Here is a 17,510-nt window from a genome sequence, read left to right on the forward strand (position 1 = left end):
GCTGGTGATGCCCAAAGAATTAATTTCTTACTTTTTTGGGGATGATTACAAGTCAAAAAATAGGAATATGAACCTGGACCTTTCTGTGATATATGAAGTTTACCAAATGTAGATTGACCTGTATAAGAGGAAACCTGGAAAACTGGACACTGGCAAGAAGACATCCAAGGAAGGACTTTCACACTGGCATGAATTATCATTACTTAATGAGTAATTAATTACTTCATTGTTGCTGGTATATAAATGATCTCTCTTTATATTGTATGGTCAAATCATTAATTACCATTACCTTTCCATTTGAATAAAGCAGCATTTGGACCTACTGGCACCAAGACGGAGAACAAAATCACTCAGTTTGCAAGTCCACACTAGTCAGCCAGTCAGATTTTATCTTCTAGCATGCACACTGTCCCATTTTCAACCCTTGCACAGAAGTAAAACTAAATATATATATTTACAGATGCTGACAATTGTTACCTGGCACTCCCCTGCATTGCTTCAATAGATGGAGCCATCCTGGCAAACACTGTATGGCCATAATATCTGGATGTTATCTACTCTAGATTTAAATGCCAAGATAGTGTTACAAATATGGATTTTCTTGAGCAAGATCCAAGATGTTCCTGCTTAGGAGCTTCTCTGTAGCTGAGAAGAAAAGCAGAATTTTGTCCTCATTGCCCTAATGTACCTTCTGCCTCTGCTGGCATAGGACATGGGATCCAAGTCAGATGCAGAAGGTGAGGAATGCTACAAAAATAGTTTTATCGCTTCCAAATTAAACACACAGACAAGATAGATAGTAGCAAAATAATGCTATTTCAGTAATACAATAGTGGTTTTAAATAGGAAAATGTATATGCGTAAACATGAGTATAAAATATAGTTATTGGAAATGATGAAAAATAATTATTATATTTAATAGTAAAAATATGTTCTTGAGCAAGGAAATCAATAAAACTGTATTCCTTAAGAATTTTTATTAACTTCCTCAGTGAACCCATTGCCTTTCAACAACTCCAGTGATTACCTCTGAATTTTCTCTTCTATCACCAAACACACAAAGCATTCCCAACTTCCTCCAACATTGCTGAAACAACAGCTGGGCAATAGACAGTAACTGGGCCAGGCCAATGGGCCATGAGAAATTAATGTATAGTGAGCTCATGTTGCAATCCTTCCCTTAGGAGGATAATAATTTTTGTCCTTTTCATATAATATTCAATATTTTATGAAGATTTTCAGAACCCAGTAATTCCCAGGCCCCTGATCTGATTTCAAAACTGATGGACTTGGCCACAGATTTCAAATCATTGGAGAAGGAAAGATTAGCAAATGTACACAGAACAACTGTAGAAGTGTCCCCTCAGACTAAAACATGAAGAAATCTTTTTTCCTATCAAGCATACAGTAAAATCATACATTATCTCACAGATTTCCTGACTATAAACATATAGTTTATATGTTTAGAAGGGTTACTTATGCTTCAAATAACATTTTTTTCATCTTTGGCAGTTCACATATTTCAACAGCAACTTGCAGTCAAAATCTCTCATCTGGGACACAGACAAACCACAAATACTATGAAAGATTGAAAATTTTCTCATGGATACATGAATTTTATTATTCTGCAATTACAATAATTGTTGCTACCATAACACATAATATATCAGTCCTTGTCAGAAAAATATTTGTCAAATTATTGCAAAAAAATTACCTTGTATTTTAGCACCTTCTTGGTATAATTATGCACCCATAAGATTTTATGAGCGACCTTTCCCACTTGGCACTCTACCACAATGCAATCCTGAGGCAGAGGTTTCTTCCCTATTCCCTTAAGACTAAAGATGTTCTGAGTTCCAGCTGTAACATTTCTCAGAATAAGCCTTCCCTATGATAAAGAAAGGAGAAAAAAGAAGTTGTTTCATTACTGTACAAATCCCTTTTGGCTGCCAAAGGAACTGCTTTCGTTTATTTCTCAAAGCTAGGTGACTCAGAGTGCTTACAAGAAAGGGCTCCTATTGACTTTCCTAGTTCTTCAATAAACCCATTGCTAAACAGAGAAGTAAACCAGAGAAAAAAAACTTTTATTTTAAATTTTTCTAAACTACAAAATTCAACAACATAAAGCTTTCATATTTCTAGGTTTTCTACTTCTTGGCTTCTTCTTGAAAAACAAACGTCTCCAAGAACATATGATCTCATGACTCCTTGTCTCCCATATAATATTTTACTTTGCTCATTGAGTGTTTCCACCTGTCCTACAAGCACAGGGTTGAGCCTGGAGAAAGGGAGACTCAAGGGAATTGTGTTGCTCTCTACAAACACCTGAAAAGAGCTTGTAGTGAGGTGGGGACAGGTCTCTTCTCTATGTCTCAAGTGACATAGAGAAATAGTGAAATAGTGAAAGGAAATGGCCTTAATTTGTGCCAGGAGAGGTTCAGATTAGACTTTAGAAAGAGGTTTTTACTGAAAGAGTGGTTAGGCATTGGAATAAGCTCTCAAGGACAGTGGTGGAGTCACCATCTCAAGAGGCATCTGGATGTGGCACTTGGAATATGGTTTAGGTGTAACTATGGTAATGTTGGGTTGACAGCTGGACTAGATAATCTTGGAGGTCTCTTCCAACCTGGATGATCTTGTGATTCAGCTAAAATAATCTCCATAATCATTTGTCATCAAAAGATTCAGGGCTTTTGTCTTTTAATAATTTTATAATACTGGCTGCCTAAACTGCATGGTATTTGGTTGGTAACACATGCAGAAGGGTGACTTATGCTTCAAAGAACATTTTTTTCATCTTTGGCAGTTTACATATTTCAACAGCAACTTGCAGTCAAAATCTCTCATCTGGGACACAGACAAGCCACAAATACAGCTTCCTGCTAAAGGTGTTATAGCCTTTTCTCTGCTTGTCATTTTTAGTGATTACTTTGATGGCAAAAGCAGCTGTGAAATGGTGGCTTAACTGTAAATAAAGTACTCATTACATAAACTAATTTGTGATGTAGGCATGCAATGAGAAATACTACCCAATTATTTAGATAATGAAATACGATTTAAGTATTTGAATTCAGAATAGCAATGTATATTTTTGTGTTAAATGTTCAGAACTTTTACAGAATAACTGTAGGATTGGAGGATTTCATAGAAATTACTAGAATTAAAGAATATAATAGAAAATTAAATAAAGAAGACCTGAAAATATGTGGCGGGGAAATCTATCATACCTAATCTTAAGCTTTACAAAGTTAGTTCATTTGTATTTTTACTTCAGATAGTAGTAAATCTTACCCTTTCTTTCTCTAAAGTACATACATGCTTTAATATTAGCAACTGTCTAAACAATTTCATAAATTGGATATTGGTGATAATTTTATTAGTGAAAGCACTGGTGAAATGTTGAAACTAATTTCTCTCTTACCATTATTTCACACTCAGCAACCGGCTTGAACGTGAGTGGATATGGAACTGTTCCACCTACAGGCACATTTATTACAGGAGGGCCATGAAAACACTGTCCTTCCAAAACTGCTTCAAACCTCCAGTCCTCACTGGATATGTTACTCTGAAAGATGCAAATCAAAGAAGTTAGTTAGATTGCATTTAATTTTTTTAATGTGCATTTCAGCTTTCACTTGCAGCTATCACTACATCAGAGGGCAATACTCATTTGCTCCAAGTACTGGCTCAGCGTGCCTTTGGGAAGAATAAAAGCAGTGTATTTTTAAAATTAAATAAGCTAATAATAAATCTGCCAGTTATTCCTGGCAGCCAGAGTCATATAACCCCTATTTTCAGTAGCAATACTATCAGCAGGAATACTCATTAGAAAACATGAGCATGATCTAGCAAATGATCAAGATGGATTTTGTAAGTATCATTATAAACATTTACAAGTATCTGTATAATGGTGTTTAATGCTTGGCAAAATTCTGTTCCTATACCATCGTAAAAAATCTTGGTGCATCTCTTTAAGGTGCTGATGTGGTGTACTGGCATATATCACCTCATTCAGCCACTGCAGTGTTACAGGATCAGTCTCATGAATTGAGAATTCCATCTCCAAAGGACAATTTGCAGTCCTGTGCTCTCAGAATCTGGACTTTGAAGAAAATATACTTAAAAGAAAGCCTATCCTGAGCAATATGAGCCTGAGCCTATTTAAGAAACATGTTTATCTTGCACCCAGATGTATCACAAGATTGATTGATTATGGTAAAAAGTGGGATATTTCATAATGCATGCTTATAGGCTGCCTAAAAGTAGTAAAACTAAAATAATGCTATTCAGCCTCCTACTATTTGAAAGAACCAGATGGCCAAATATCCAGTCTGGGAAAAAAAAAAAAATTAATAAAACACTCATCTGAAAGATAAAATAAACTGTAATTCATGACCTAATTTACGCCTTGTCAAATAGAGAAGATTAATCTCATATGATCTACTGATAATGGTCATCTATGGAAAATTATATACAAACATCAGAGATAAAGAATGGATTTCAGGGAATAGAGATGATACTCCAGTCTTTGTTTCTGTCTCTGAAAGTCTCAGGAACAAAGGACCTGTGATCAAGAGGTACCACAGATCTAAGGTTTGACCAATATGTGTGATTAATGCTTCAGTGTTAGCTGCTAAATTTCCCAGTAGCCGAGCACGTATGCCTGCATGCAATGTTGAGGTTTGTGTAGTGCCTCAGTTTTACCAAAAACTTGTATCACCATGTCTCCAATTCTGTAATAACAATGACATCATTTCTGGTAGAAAACACAAAAAAAAAAAGTATGATGTCCTTATGCCAAGGATAAAATGAAAACGAAAAAGACAACGAAAAAGGGTGTTTTAGTATCATGCTTGTTTATCTCCACAATATCAGAAAAAGCTTTATCCTTTTGAAAACCAGCTGGCCAGGTGTAAAATTGACAGGTCATCACTCTCTGCTAATCTAACATTTTAAAACATTTTAAAACTTGGGATAGAGGAAAAACATCATCAGGATTGGTCTAGGTTCTAGAAGAGGGCCATGAGAATTTGGGTGCTTGAGTTATTTTGTTTTCAGTGATTTCTAGTACAATGGGTATCAGATGTTTCCTTTATCCACAGAGTAATGGTTACATCAATGTGTAATACAAATATTTCTTATTAATCTCTAACACTAAAATTTGTCATCTGGAGAAATGTAGTTGACAAGCATGATCACTGTGAATATCTTTTGTAACAAATCCTTCTAACACAGCATGAATATGTCTACAAGTGTCTTCTAAAGAAAGATATTAAGGACAACCATCAACATTAGGAAGTTAAAATATTTGTTAAATTCTATTCCCTTATACTTGTTCATTAATGGCTTTAATTAATTAATCATCTAATTCCTATAGGATCTCTGCTTAATGTAAAATCTCATCCAAAACCTGTCAAGTGAATTAATTTAAACACAATTAATGCTAAGGAAGTCAGAATTTCCTCACAGGATTATAGACGGTTCAACCCAAAGTACCTAATAATTGTATTGGACCTACACCTGGAGAGTCTGAAAGGCAGAGATGGAACAGTCACATTCATCTCATGCTTGAGAAAATAATGGAAACTCCAAAATAAATTAATCACAGATCTTAGATTCAGCTGGGTTCTTATTCTGTTTCTGTCACTAATTCATTGTGTGGCTTTAAGCTGACCAGCTGAACATTTAATTTGCTCCATTTATAAAGTGTTCCACCTAACACACATTAGGACTGTTTGCTTGTGTCTGTAAAAAGTGCTTTGAGCACGAAATATTTGGTTCAAGAAACTAATTTTAGCAGACTGAATAACTGCATCTTTAGTTCCACAATGAGCATATATTTTCCCACTGAATATATAAGAAAATTTAAATGACAAATACAATACTGCTAATAAAAATATGGGAAACTTCGTGGCAGATAGAGAATCTCCAAGAAGAAGGAGTGTATATAGAAATGTAAAGTATCTAACTACTAAAAAGTGAACACTCAAGTGAAAAATAAATCCATCAGAAGAATAAAGCAAATCTGTTTAGCAAGTGTCTGTTTAAACAAGGTAGAAAATCCCCTTACCCTTCTCTGTTATGTATCAGTTGTTCTTACGCTAATGTAACACTCATAAAAATCAATGTTTAATACATAAATTATTAATATATTAAAACTTGTGTGCAAGAAGAGATAGAATGGTAATATGGTTTCCTTCAATTTTCTTTTTTTCCTTTCTGATGTACTCATTTTTTTATACTCTCAATATTTGACAGAGCATTCAGTCTTTTCCCAGATATTCAGTCTTCTTGTTTGAATCTGCCCCTGCTCTTTTGACTACAAAATCTCAGAATAATTTCTCTATAAATTAGCTCACTAGTATTCCTTAGTGGCTCTCCAATCAAAAGGACAAAGACCAAACTGAAGTTCAACTCTCAGGAAATCTTTTACTGGTTCTATCTCTTAAAGAATCTTTATTCCTTCTCCGACAGCCTAAGTTCATTCCCTGTAAATTTTGAGGGGTTTTTTGTTTGTTTTATTTTAAAGTTCTCTAAAATTTGACCAATCATTTTCTGAGAGAGATGATATTGCACCCATCTTCTCTCTCCAATCTTACCTCTCATGTGCTAAAGGTTTCATATACAAAGCAGATATGATGAAACTATACACAGTATACTGGTTATTCTTACCACATTTTTTAACTGTATATAATGTAGTTCTTCTATTTTATTCCTCAGTATCTCTCCTTTCTTTTCCTTCAGAAATAGTGCATTTCTTCCCTAGATTAAAAAACTACTTTTTTCACTTTCATTGTGATAACATTATTAAATAACACACTAACAATTTTGAGAAGAAAAACATGAAAACTTAGCCCATCAAACTAATAATTAACTTGAAGTAAATGATTTCTTCTAACAGGTTTTACATTATCTACAACATGGACTTTGAGAAATAATCTTCAAGTTATTATTTACATGCATTTCTATATTTCAGGACTGTAAATTTTAACAAGATTGATCTGAAATCCACTTTTTTTAAAATCCTGAATCTTATTTTAGTTAGCAGTAGAGGAGTGAACTTACAATTGGAATTTCCTGAGTCACTGTCTGGTAAGCTGGAGTTAGAAATTCAATCTGTGCATCAGCCTGCTCTGCATTCACCACACATTCAATCTCATAGACACGAATATCACAGGGTGACTTCAGAATAATCTGACAGTGGTAGCAACCAGGTTTCTTAGGAGTGAATTTTATAGGAAACTCAACTGTATCACTTCCACCTAACAAAACAAAACAACAAAAAAAAAAATTGTGCTGTTGTAAAGCTTTTCAGGAATATTGAATTCACAGGCAGAATCTGAAGAGGTTTCCAATAAACTGCAGGAGAGTCTTCCCAGCAGTACATGCAAAAATTTCCAAGAATCAACAGAGTTTTAGGAGTGTTACCATTTAAGTTAGTTTCCTAAAAATCATATGTTGAAGTATGCAAACAATATTTTATATTGATTTTAGTAGTGCACAGATACAGTTATTTTAAAATATCTCTTAAATCTAGTAGAAGTGTTTAACATATATGAATTTCTGTAAATATTTTTAAAACTATACAAGCTACTACACATTTTTCAACAGCTACCATCAGAGATACCAGTGATAGTGCAGTATATTTGGCTGAGCATACCCAACTACTGAAATTCTGTTAAATGCAGCAGCTCTCATGACGGCTCATTAGACCTTTTTCTATGCCACATTTTGTACTGAAAGTATGAAAGTATGTCAATTCCAAAACTGACTGGGGTGTCCAAGCTGAAAGAGATTCATGCAAAGTCCCATTTTCCCAATCTGCAGCACAGAGAAAAATTCCCCACTGTAATCTCCAGAGCAAGGAAGAAGCAATACAAATTCTGTCCATCTCTGCACAGAGCCAGGTCTAACAAGTGTGCTGCAAAGATTTCCTCCTCTGTGCTTGCTTACAGAAAAGATCAGATTCTTCCACAGGATTTTAAGTAGCCTTTTTAGGACACATTTCTGAAGGAGAAAAGAAGGTACATGAGGAACTCCAGTGATGGCCATAAAGAGCTCCCCAGTCCCAGAGTTTCTAAGAAACCTGAAAACCACATGAAGACTGCAACTGTAAAAGCTGTACTTTTACATGGAACAAAGACTGATTCTCTGCAGTTTTCCAAGGTTAGAAACCCATGCCTGAAGCTGGAAAAAGATGACAAGTCAGAGACAAGGTTCTGTTGTACTTGAAGAAAAATAATACAGTGTACACAAAGATCCATACATTTCTGGATGAGTTTTACTTTCTTGAACTAAATAGAAATTTTAATTACTAATAACTAGGGTTATTTTTCCCCAAGTTGGACCCATATTTGAAAGGCACATTTTCAAACAGAAATGCTTCCTATAGAAAAATGTAATAAAAAGTACATTCCATAACTATAATATTTAGTACATCATTACTTTAGTAAAAAAAAAAATTGTTTCTTATGCATCTAGAAAATCTATTTTAGGATAAGTCAGTTGAATAACTTAAATATTATGCTCAACTAAAATGAATGAAAAAGAAAACAAGTAAATTGGTTATATTTATTCAACCCAATAAATATCTTCTGCAATGATACATGGATCCTCCAAATCAAAATAACTACAGAAATCATTTGTCTTCAAATTATAGATGAAGACTGACTTTTTCTTCTTCAAAATGTTTTTAAATACCATAAAGAAGGCTTAAAAATGTCTCAGCTTAGCATGTTTTGTTCTCTCAGTCTCTTATGACATTCAACAAAGATTAATTTAGGGATATATTCAAAGATTTAATGAATAAAATCCATGAGGCTACAACTGGCTTACCTAACAATATCTGAGAGTGTCAACAGTAAGCCATGGGCATCATTTATTTAATTCCCATGTAGCAGGAAACAGAGCCTGCATCCATCAAAAAGAATGAGGCTGCAAGTATTTCTTCAACAGTGAAAAGTCAGAGCAATACAGGGGTTTGCTACAGCTTCCACCCCTACTCAGGATTTTTATTGTTTCACAGGGAAGCATTCCATGTGAAATGAGCTGACAGTTTTATTTGCTAGATTTAGGTCTGACAAATGCCTACAGGAAACATTCACTTGATCATATTGGGTTTTGTTGTGAGACAGTTGTCAAAACAGGAGTATTTGCAAAAACTAAACTTTCAGTGTGCAATTTCATCATGCATTGTTGGAAAACTAAATTATAGCACATAGGCACTGGTCATGTCCTCTGGAAACTGCCTGGCCTTTTGTGTCACTTATTTATTGCAAAATACAATCTGAATTCCAAAATTAACAAAATTCATGCCCTCTGGTTCTTAAAAGTCTTATAACTCATCATTTCAGATCTGCTTGAATTCAAATTAAGTCCTCTAACTGCATTAGCCTACAAACAATACCTTTCAAAGAAAAGTAATGACAGTTGTTTTGACATTAAAATGTAAGAAAAAACATATTCCATAAGGCAGTAATAATGGCCCTCAGTAATCACTGTTTAGCCTTATTACAAATTATGGGAGGATGAAATGAGTAAAAATAGAAATGCTACTCTTCCACAACACTATCTGTTGTGATAATTTGTGAAGGTAGGAAAGCATGGGCCTTCAGCAGTTCATCAAATAATTGCACATTATATTAGCTTTTGTTCAGCAATGGTGATTCTATCTATTCAGAATTTCAAAGCTAAATTTCTCACTGAACTTATCTCAGTCTGACACTATGCACTGGTTAAATTAACAACAAGACTGAATTTGCAGGTATGGACTCCCAGAAGGTTAAATAAGCAATCATATTTAAGAATCCAGACTCTTCTGACTTCTGCTTACATATTAGGTCTTCAAATGGGCTCATATGAAGTGGAACATCACTCAACTCAGTAGTCTTGAAAAAGCAACTACTCTTTTATATCCTTTATTGAGTGCTTTAAAGTTTTGAAATTTTTTGCTACCACTGTGTACATTTATTTATTATTTCTTTTCACTTTATCTTAATTAAACAGATTTGTAGAAGGTTTTCTAAAAAACCTACTAACTGGTTATTTGTTCCTTTTTCTGTTTAGATATAGTATACCATTATACACCTAAACAAACAGTTAAATACACTTAATCAGAAAATTAAGACCTATTGGGAAAAAAAGAATGAAATCAGGTTTTCCTAAATTAATCTCAAAATAAAAATGGGAGACTCCTTTTTTTCAATGTCTTGTTATGAATATTCAGCAGCTGTGTTTGTGTGTGATTCAGAAGCCAGTGAGGAGCTGTGTGGCACTACAGTAAAGCAGTTGTAGGGGGCTGGTTGTTCAATAATCAATGAGCCTAATATTTATGAAAAATACTCATAGGCACTCTAGAAAAAAACAGTCACTACATCAGTGAACAATGCTGCCAAGGTTACTTAATACAGCTTTAAGAACCATGACATGAAGGTGTTTTCTAAAGTCATTTGATGAATAACCCCTGCTGGAAGGGATTAGACAAATTATAAGAAATTACACTGATAAAATAGATCAAAGACTCTTAATCTAAAATACAAAAAGAGCTAAGTTCTCTCTAAAACACTCACTCAAAACTTACAAAAGTATTTCAAAACTGATTTTTTGTGCATGGAAGACTGAACAAAATTTCCTACAAACAAGGAAGAAAGTTCAGAATTATTACAAAGACTGCACTGAATGCATAAGGAAATATTACATGGAGAGAGGATCAAAACCAAGTCTTTTTTATCACTTACTGCAAAATAATAATTTCATGCATAATTAGTAATAAAAGCTTATAGTGAAAAGATATAATAAGAGCTAGCTAGAGACGTCCGTGGTGCGGTTCGTTTCTTTTTGTGATCTAGATTTCTGTGAAGAAAGGTTTTCTTTGTTTAAAAAAGAGAATAAAGTAAGTCACTAGTAGCTTTACCAGAAACCACAAAGAAGTCAGAACAATATGAATAAATTAACTGTAGGTACAAGTACTGAGAAAGTAGAAAATATCAAACAATTCCTAATAGTTCTGTAGACAAAGATTTTTCATCATTCACTGGGTAGAAAGTGGGGGGGGGGAGGGAAAGAAAAACAAGAGAACTCTTCTTGGATATTCTCTGTAAGTCTAACAGCAGGGAGCCAACATTGTCAAATCCTGTAGGAAGAGGCAACAGGACTCTAATATTAGCTTTTGAGACTGAATCTAAATTAGATAGCAGGGTTGAACAACTTTTATTCATTGAAAATGAATTGTAAGCTTTACTTATTTATATGGACAGTTTTGAAGTGAAATAATACAACCCAGCCATCAGAAAAAGGTTTTAGTTTTATATTCATGCCTAGGTTTTCTATGTTTATTTTTATAAACATAGGAAAAACTCTAAACTATATGGAATGACAAAAAGCATTCCATAACAAGACGTGCATGCTTGCCTTAGAAAAGTTCAATAATGCACATGCAAATAAACTACAGAAATTGCTTATCAGGACACACTTGCTTAGGTGCATATCCATTTGAGAATTAAAATCTACCACTACCTTATAGAACTGCACAAATCTACCATTACTGATGGAATATATTTGTGTATTTATCATTGTGTGTTGAGATTTGGTATTATTAAAAGGTATAAAATAAGGTATTGATATGCTGGTACTGACGTGTGCTGCTGCAATGTTCAGAACAGCAATTGCTATCAGCCATTTACTCCCATATATTTTCTTTCCTTTAAAAAATGCCTAGTCCAATTGCTATCAGGTTTCCTTCTAATAGCACAAGTGGCAATCTAAAGTCATTTCAAGGCAGAAGATTGCAAACAAGAAAAAAGTCTGAAAAAAAGAAAACCAAATTAACAGGAAGGCCTTCTTATAAAGTACTCAGATGGTTCAGTATTGATGAACTGTCACAGGCAGCTCTGTGAGGTGCTCTGTCTCAGGAACTTTTATGTTTCCATTACTCAGAGCAATTGTCAGTGTCATGTTACAATGTATAAAGGCATAGCCTATTCCAGAAAATTCCAGAATTTCCTAATTCTGGGATAATTCCTTATTTAATACCAAAACACATATTATTTGATGTTTTTCTTGGCATTAGAATTTTACCAAATAATTCTTATATTAAGGATGACCCTAACCTGACAATTGCAGCAAAACTGTGTGTCTTAGGAAAGCTTCCACTTTTTTTTTTTTTTTTAAGATTGAGTGGTAGAAAGATTTTTGTTTCTCTTGAGTTTGCTCACATTTTATAAACCACTCATTCACATAATTTTACAGGAATCATAAATTGCTTCATTACAAATCTCTGTCTTACATAGAAAGTGCTGTACTTTCTGCATAGAGCACTTAACAGTCTTCATCAGTAATCAGACATCTTTTCCCTTTTTATATAATTACAGGCAATTATTTAAATTACCTGAAAGGAACCTCTTTCCCTCAGAGATCATGGAATCATCAAGGTAGTCAATCTTTCAAGATCTTGAAAATTATGGTAGAACTTGGCTAACCCCTTCTTCATTTGCTACCTTCTGTCTTAAGTGTGGAACAAGAAGTGGATGTGCTGTTTCAGTATTATGTTCTCCTTCATAATACAGTAACAGCACTTTTCTATACCTGTACTGTATTTTCTAAGCTATGCATTCAAAGACCCTTGTTTTTCAGAATTTTACAAAAATCCTTTGATGAAAGAACAATGGAGCTGATGTCAGAAAAACAGAGAGTGGGAAGTAAGGCTGACAGCTTTAGTTCACACTGTGAGATAGGTTCTCTGCTGCTTTGCAGATTTCTCAAACATTCTGGGAGACATCACTGCAAAACAAAGCCCTTCCTCCCCTTTATACCTATGTTATTTCATCTTTGATAAGTAACATTATTTAGCATAAAAACCATGTTGTTCAAAGAAACCCAACTGCCTAAGAAGTTGTTCTGCTTAGTTAAGACTTAATCAAAGCTGATTTTCAGCAGATTAACTGCTGGAAAGACAAATAGACTTTTGCACTGGTTTTCACAGTTCTGCTTGAAAATTCACAGCTATTTCCTTCTTTCCTAAACACAGTGAGTATTGTGCTGCTGGACAGGACCAGCAAATATCCAGCAGAAAAAATGCTCATAAAAGCTATTCAACAGAGATAATACAATAGCTCTGACTTACCAAGCATGGTCCTCACCTGCAGGAAGAGCATGCTCACTTACACAGATACAGCTTTGTAAAATAAAAATGCATGGCAGGAAATCTTAAATTATTATCGAGATTATAAACATATATATGCATTACAAAATCAGTGACACTGGTAAGCAAAGTTACAACTCAAGTTACAACTCTGAGCCATAAAACCTCTCTATTCAAAGTTTCTTGTTCTTTCACCTTTAGAAGGAACTTGGTTTGGGGAAGCATGGAGCTGGTTTTGCATGCTACTTCTCAGTTGCTAAAATTTTGAGCCATTATTTTAGTCGCACTTGACATTTTATACTTTGATTTTTTCACAGCATCCCTCTGAGGAAAAGGCAACATATTTCAATGTTGCAACATTTTTCAATTATGACTAACATGACTTTCTGAATCTTCAATCTACCATTCTTTAGTTTGCAAAACATTTCAGTTTTACTGTCAATTACGTTTCTCCTGAGCGAATAATACCTCCCTAATATGGGAATTGAATTATTTTCCAGGTTATTTCTAATGATAGAGGGAAACTAAAGCTCTTAAAGACCCCATTTGACCCAAAGGTGAACAACCACCATGGTGAGGTTAAACAATACCAAATGGTTTAGCATGCAGATTTTGTTCCAAATATATAATTACATATTTGCTTGCACTAAAATTCATAGCTTATAACAATGTAAGAGTTCCAACAAACTTCTTTCACAAAATCTGTGTTATTCTGAATTCAACAAAGTCTGTATAATCTTCCCAACTACTGAAATGTAGTAAACATTGTGCAATAACTACTGGTTCCTAAGGACTCCCCTTCTGATGACTTTCCAATAATGAATTAATATTTGCTAAAGGTTTTCATTTTTGGAAATGTGTTATTTTAGATCTATACAAGTATGCAGTATGGGTTTTGATCAAGATATCACACTTTAAGTAAGGTAAGCATATTGTACTCTTTTTATATATTTGATTTGTAAATAGTGCCAAAAATGTAATCAGGTCATTTAACAAGATCTACTTTTCAAGAAAATGCTTTGAGTGGCATTGATTTTTTTTACCTTCTAATTCCCTGTTGGCAGAGTTTTTAGAACGCTGGTTGCACACTTCCTGCTACTGCAATCTAAGAAATTCTGATCCAAAGATAGATTTTAGTCAGCTTGCTTCCACCTTTGTTTTTCTTCATAAATATAGCAGTACCATTTTTTCAGAGAACCAGGCACTCCCACCCTAAGCAAAGCCACCACCATGGCTAAAATACTGCTGCTTTCTTAGACAATGATGTCAAAATTTTCAAATGAGACCAAAGGTTTACCCAGGACCACCAGCTGGGGAATTCTGTCACAATATTGTGTTTTCTAAGAGCCTGTAAATCCTCCTGTACTTCCTCATTAGTGCAATAAATACACTGAATCAGTTAGCACTGTCTTCCTAATGAAGAAGAAAGACAGTTGTTTTCATGTTTACGTTCAGCTGGTTATATCAGCTTCTCTTTCTGGATGTTCTTCACCTCTCTGAATTCACTACAAAAGCCCCATTTTTTTTTTTGCATCATCTTGACATTTCTACTTCCTCCTGTAACTATTACCCATCCTAGAAAGAAAAAAATATATATCAAAAAGATTATGTACACTGCCATATGATCTAATTTCTGATTTTACATTGATTACTCTCCTCTTTCAAGTATTTAATATCATTTGATGAAAAAGAAGCAACATGATCTAAGAGTAAATAACTACTTCCTTACTGTAATTTATTACAGTATATAATTTATTATCATATATATTATAGAAGTCTTTAATTTCCTACATTATTTACTATAATGTCATTTATTCACTACATTTTTGTAGTGAATACAATGCAATTAATATTCTAAATTTTTCAGATAAACCCATTCACATTTAAAATAATTTGCTAAAAACATTTGAGCAGTTGCTAAGCAACAGTGATCTGCCAACTGGTTAGTTAAGAACCTTTGCTGTGAGACCATGATGGAGATCCTGTCAGGACATCAGATCTGTACATGCAGAGTTGGGTCTCTTTCCTCCTTCTACTCTTCTACAGTGTACTCCAAAGAATCTCTTAAAACACTCAACAAAGCCATTGACTATTTTTAGTTCACCTCTACAGTAATTATGACACAAACACATTGTTATTAACTTGACAATGAAAGAGTTTCAACTAGGATTTAAATATCCTGTCACACGTGAGGTGTTCCAGCCTTTGGTGTCACATCTGTTCTACAGCTTCTACTGACTGCTCATCCTGTAGTCCCTCACCAACCCTGCTTCTAAAACTGCCATAACTACTGCTGCCATCTTCCTTAAAACACACCCTAAAATGTTTTATAGCAGGTAAATTCTATTTCAAGTATCTGTAATAAAGACTCCTCAGAAAAAATAGATTATTTTTATTATTCCAGAATAGAATAAACAAAACCACGATATACATTGAGTGTCAAAACAAACACATGAAAGCACAACTGATTCCAGTGACACTTGGAAAAGTGAACTGCAAAAATATGCAGAAGGACTCCGTTGATTAAGAACTGGTGAAACAAAACTAGATATTGACTGTGTATAATTCAAGTTTCTACAAATTTGCATGAAGCTCCCCCTGAGACTCCTTTTCTCCAGACTTCAGCTCTCTCAATAGCTCAAGTTGCTTGTGAGTTTTTTTTAAGAAATGCAACCCAAGTACTTTACAGGTTTAAATACAGCATTAAAAAAAAAAAAAAAAAAAAAAAAACAGGCTTTCTGTATAAAATTCAAGATACTAGAAAAATTAGAGACGACACTGACAAAGATGGCAAGAGCACTCTGAAAGGTAATGCAGAACTGTTCATGGATGAGGGACACCATTAGCTGAAATCTCCCTCTGGCTGACTGAGGAGGGCAAACAAGAAAAGAGATGTGATATGAGTGGCACAATTTGAACACAGATCAGTGCTGGATGAGAAGTGGAAGGGAGAAATGGGAAGGAAGCATAAATTCAGGAGCTGTCAGATAACAGATCATATTAATTTGTCTTTTAGAGCAAGTCTCCTGTGCTTGTGTGCCTTTGAGAAAATCAATAAACCAATGGCAAGGGGAAAGCATTGGCTTGAGCTAATATTTAGAACTTAGGTACTGACAAGAAAGGCAAAGTTGTTCAATAGTAGAAAGGAAAGAAAGATAATTTTCTTGATCTACTCAGGAAAGCCTTAAGGATTATCTTGGCAAAAGCATACAGTCAAATTCATCACCTTTAAGACTATTACCTGTTTTCTGAGATGTAGAGACTAATGAAGTGTCCAAATTAACTCTGGTTGAAGATAACACTGGAATAGAGAACTTTTTGGGAACTTCAAAGAGGTTGTTCATGCTCACTTCTACACTGTAATCCACGTACTTCAGCTCGGAGGGGTGCCTGCGAGGTTCCAGAAGTGCACGTCTCTGCAAGTGAAGCAATAATGTATCCAGCTGAGCAATCATATTCAATTTTCAGGTTGAAAAATGCAAAACTGTACGGGCTCAATTCTAAAACTGAATTGGTAATTAAGAAACTTGCATAGCAATTTTGAGCGATCCTTCCAAATAAAAACTGACTTCTAAGATACTTTTAGACATCATGCATCTGAAACATTTTAAGAATAATGCATTTTGAAATCTACAGTAAAACCATAGCCTACCCAGAAATAATCTCTGCTAGCCTTAATGCATATGCAGGAAAGGCAAGAAAAGGGGAAAAAAAAACATATAAAGAAAAATATTTTGTATCAGTGCTAGAAAGATGCTTCTTCTCCTACTTCATAAAGTTTCTGAGTAATAAGAAGCATGAAAAATAAAAGTTATTTTCCTTTCTGACAAGGGATAACTATTAGCTAACTGATATTTTAATGCTGAAAATGTATTTTCGAAATATGGGCATTTAGAATCAATTCTAGGGACAATTTAGCTCCTCCTCTTGGTAAAAAGCATTGCTAATCAACAGCATGAAACATATTAGTAAAGGATTAGAACAGTATATTAAGGCAAGCTCAATACAGGCATCTGAACCTATTAATGAACTTAATTTGACTCCTGCAATAATTTAATACACTACTTGCTCAAAATTGCCATTTTCAATCCAATAACACACCATAATTTCAATGCTCAAGAGTAATTGTAAGCTGAACAAATTTTAAACAAAGTAATGTCTTTGTTACAGACAAGGCTTTGAATTAATGACTGCTGTGAATTATCTTGAAGCAAATCTAGGACAGAGATAAAGATGGAAATATTCATGTTTTGCTAAGAAAACTGGTTTATTCTCAAAGTCTTTTGCTTTAAAATACTGCCAGGACTGCAGGTATCACAGTACATATTTTAGTAGGCCAAGGAATGCATATCCATTGTGGGAATTCAAAAAC

At 34.2% G+C, this 17,510-nt stretch overlaps 1 protein-coding gene across 1 annotated transcript in view; it reads right to left on the reverse strand.

Annotated features, from left to right (window-relative positions):
* The window catches only part of CFAP47 (cilia and flagella associated protein 47), a 268,440-nt gene that overhangs the window by 145,800 nt on the left and 105,130 nt on the right, over positions 1-17,510 (reverse strand). Inside the window, exons 45-48 of the mRNA XM_077781662.1 lie at positions 16,380-16,554; positions 7,066-7,262; positions 3,422-3,565; positions 1,715-1,888 (exon numbers count right to left, since the gene is read on the reverse strand). Of these exons, the coding sequence (XP_077637788.1) occupies positions 1,715-1,888; positions 3,422-3,565; positions 7,066-7,262; positions 16,380-16,554 (690 nt within the window). The remainder of the gene's footprint in view (positions 1-1,714; positions 1,889-3,421; positions 3,566-7,065; positions 7,263-16,379; positions 16,555-17,510) is intronic.

This window comes from Lonchura striata, chromosome 2, assembly GCF_046129695.1.
Source record: "Lonchura striata isolate bLonStr1 chromosome 2, bLonStr1.mat, whole genome shotgun sequence".
NCBI lineage: Eukaryota > Metazoa > Chordata > Aves > Passeriformes > Estrildidae > Lonchura > Lonchura striata.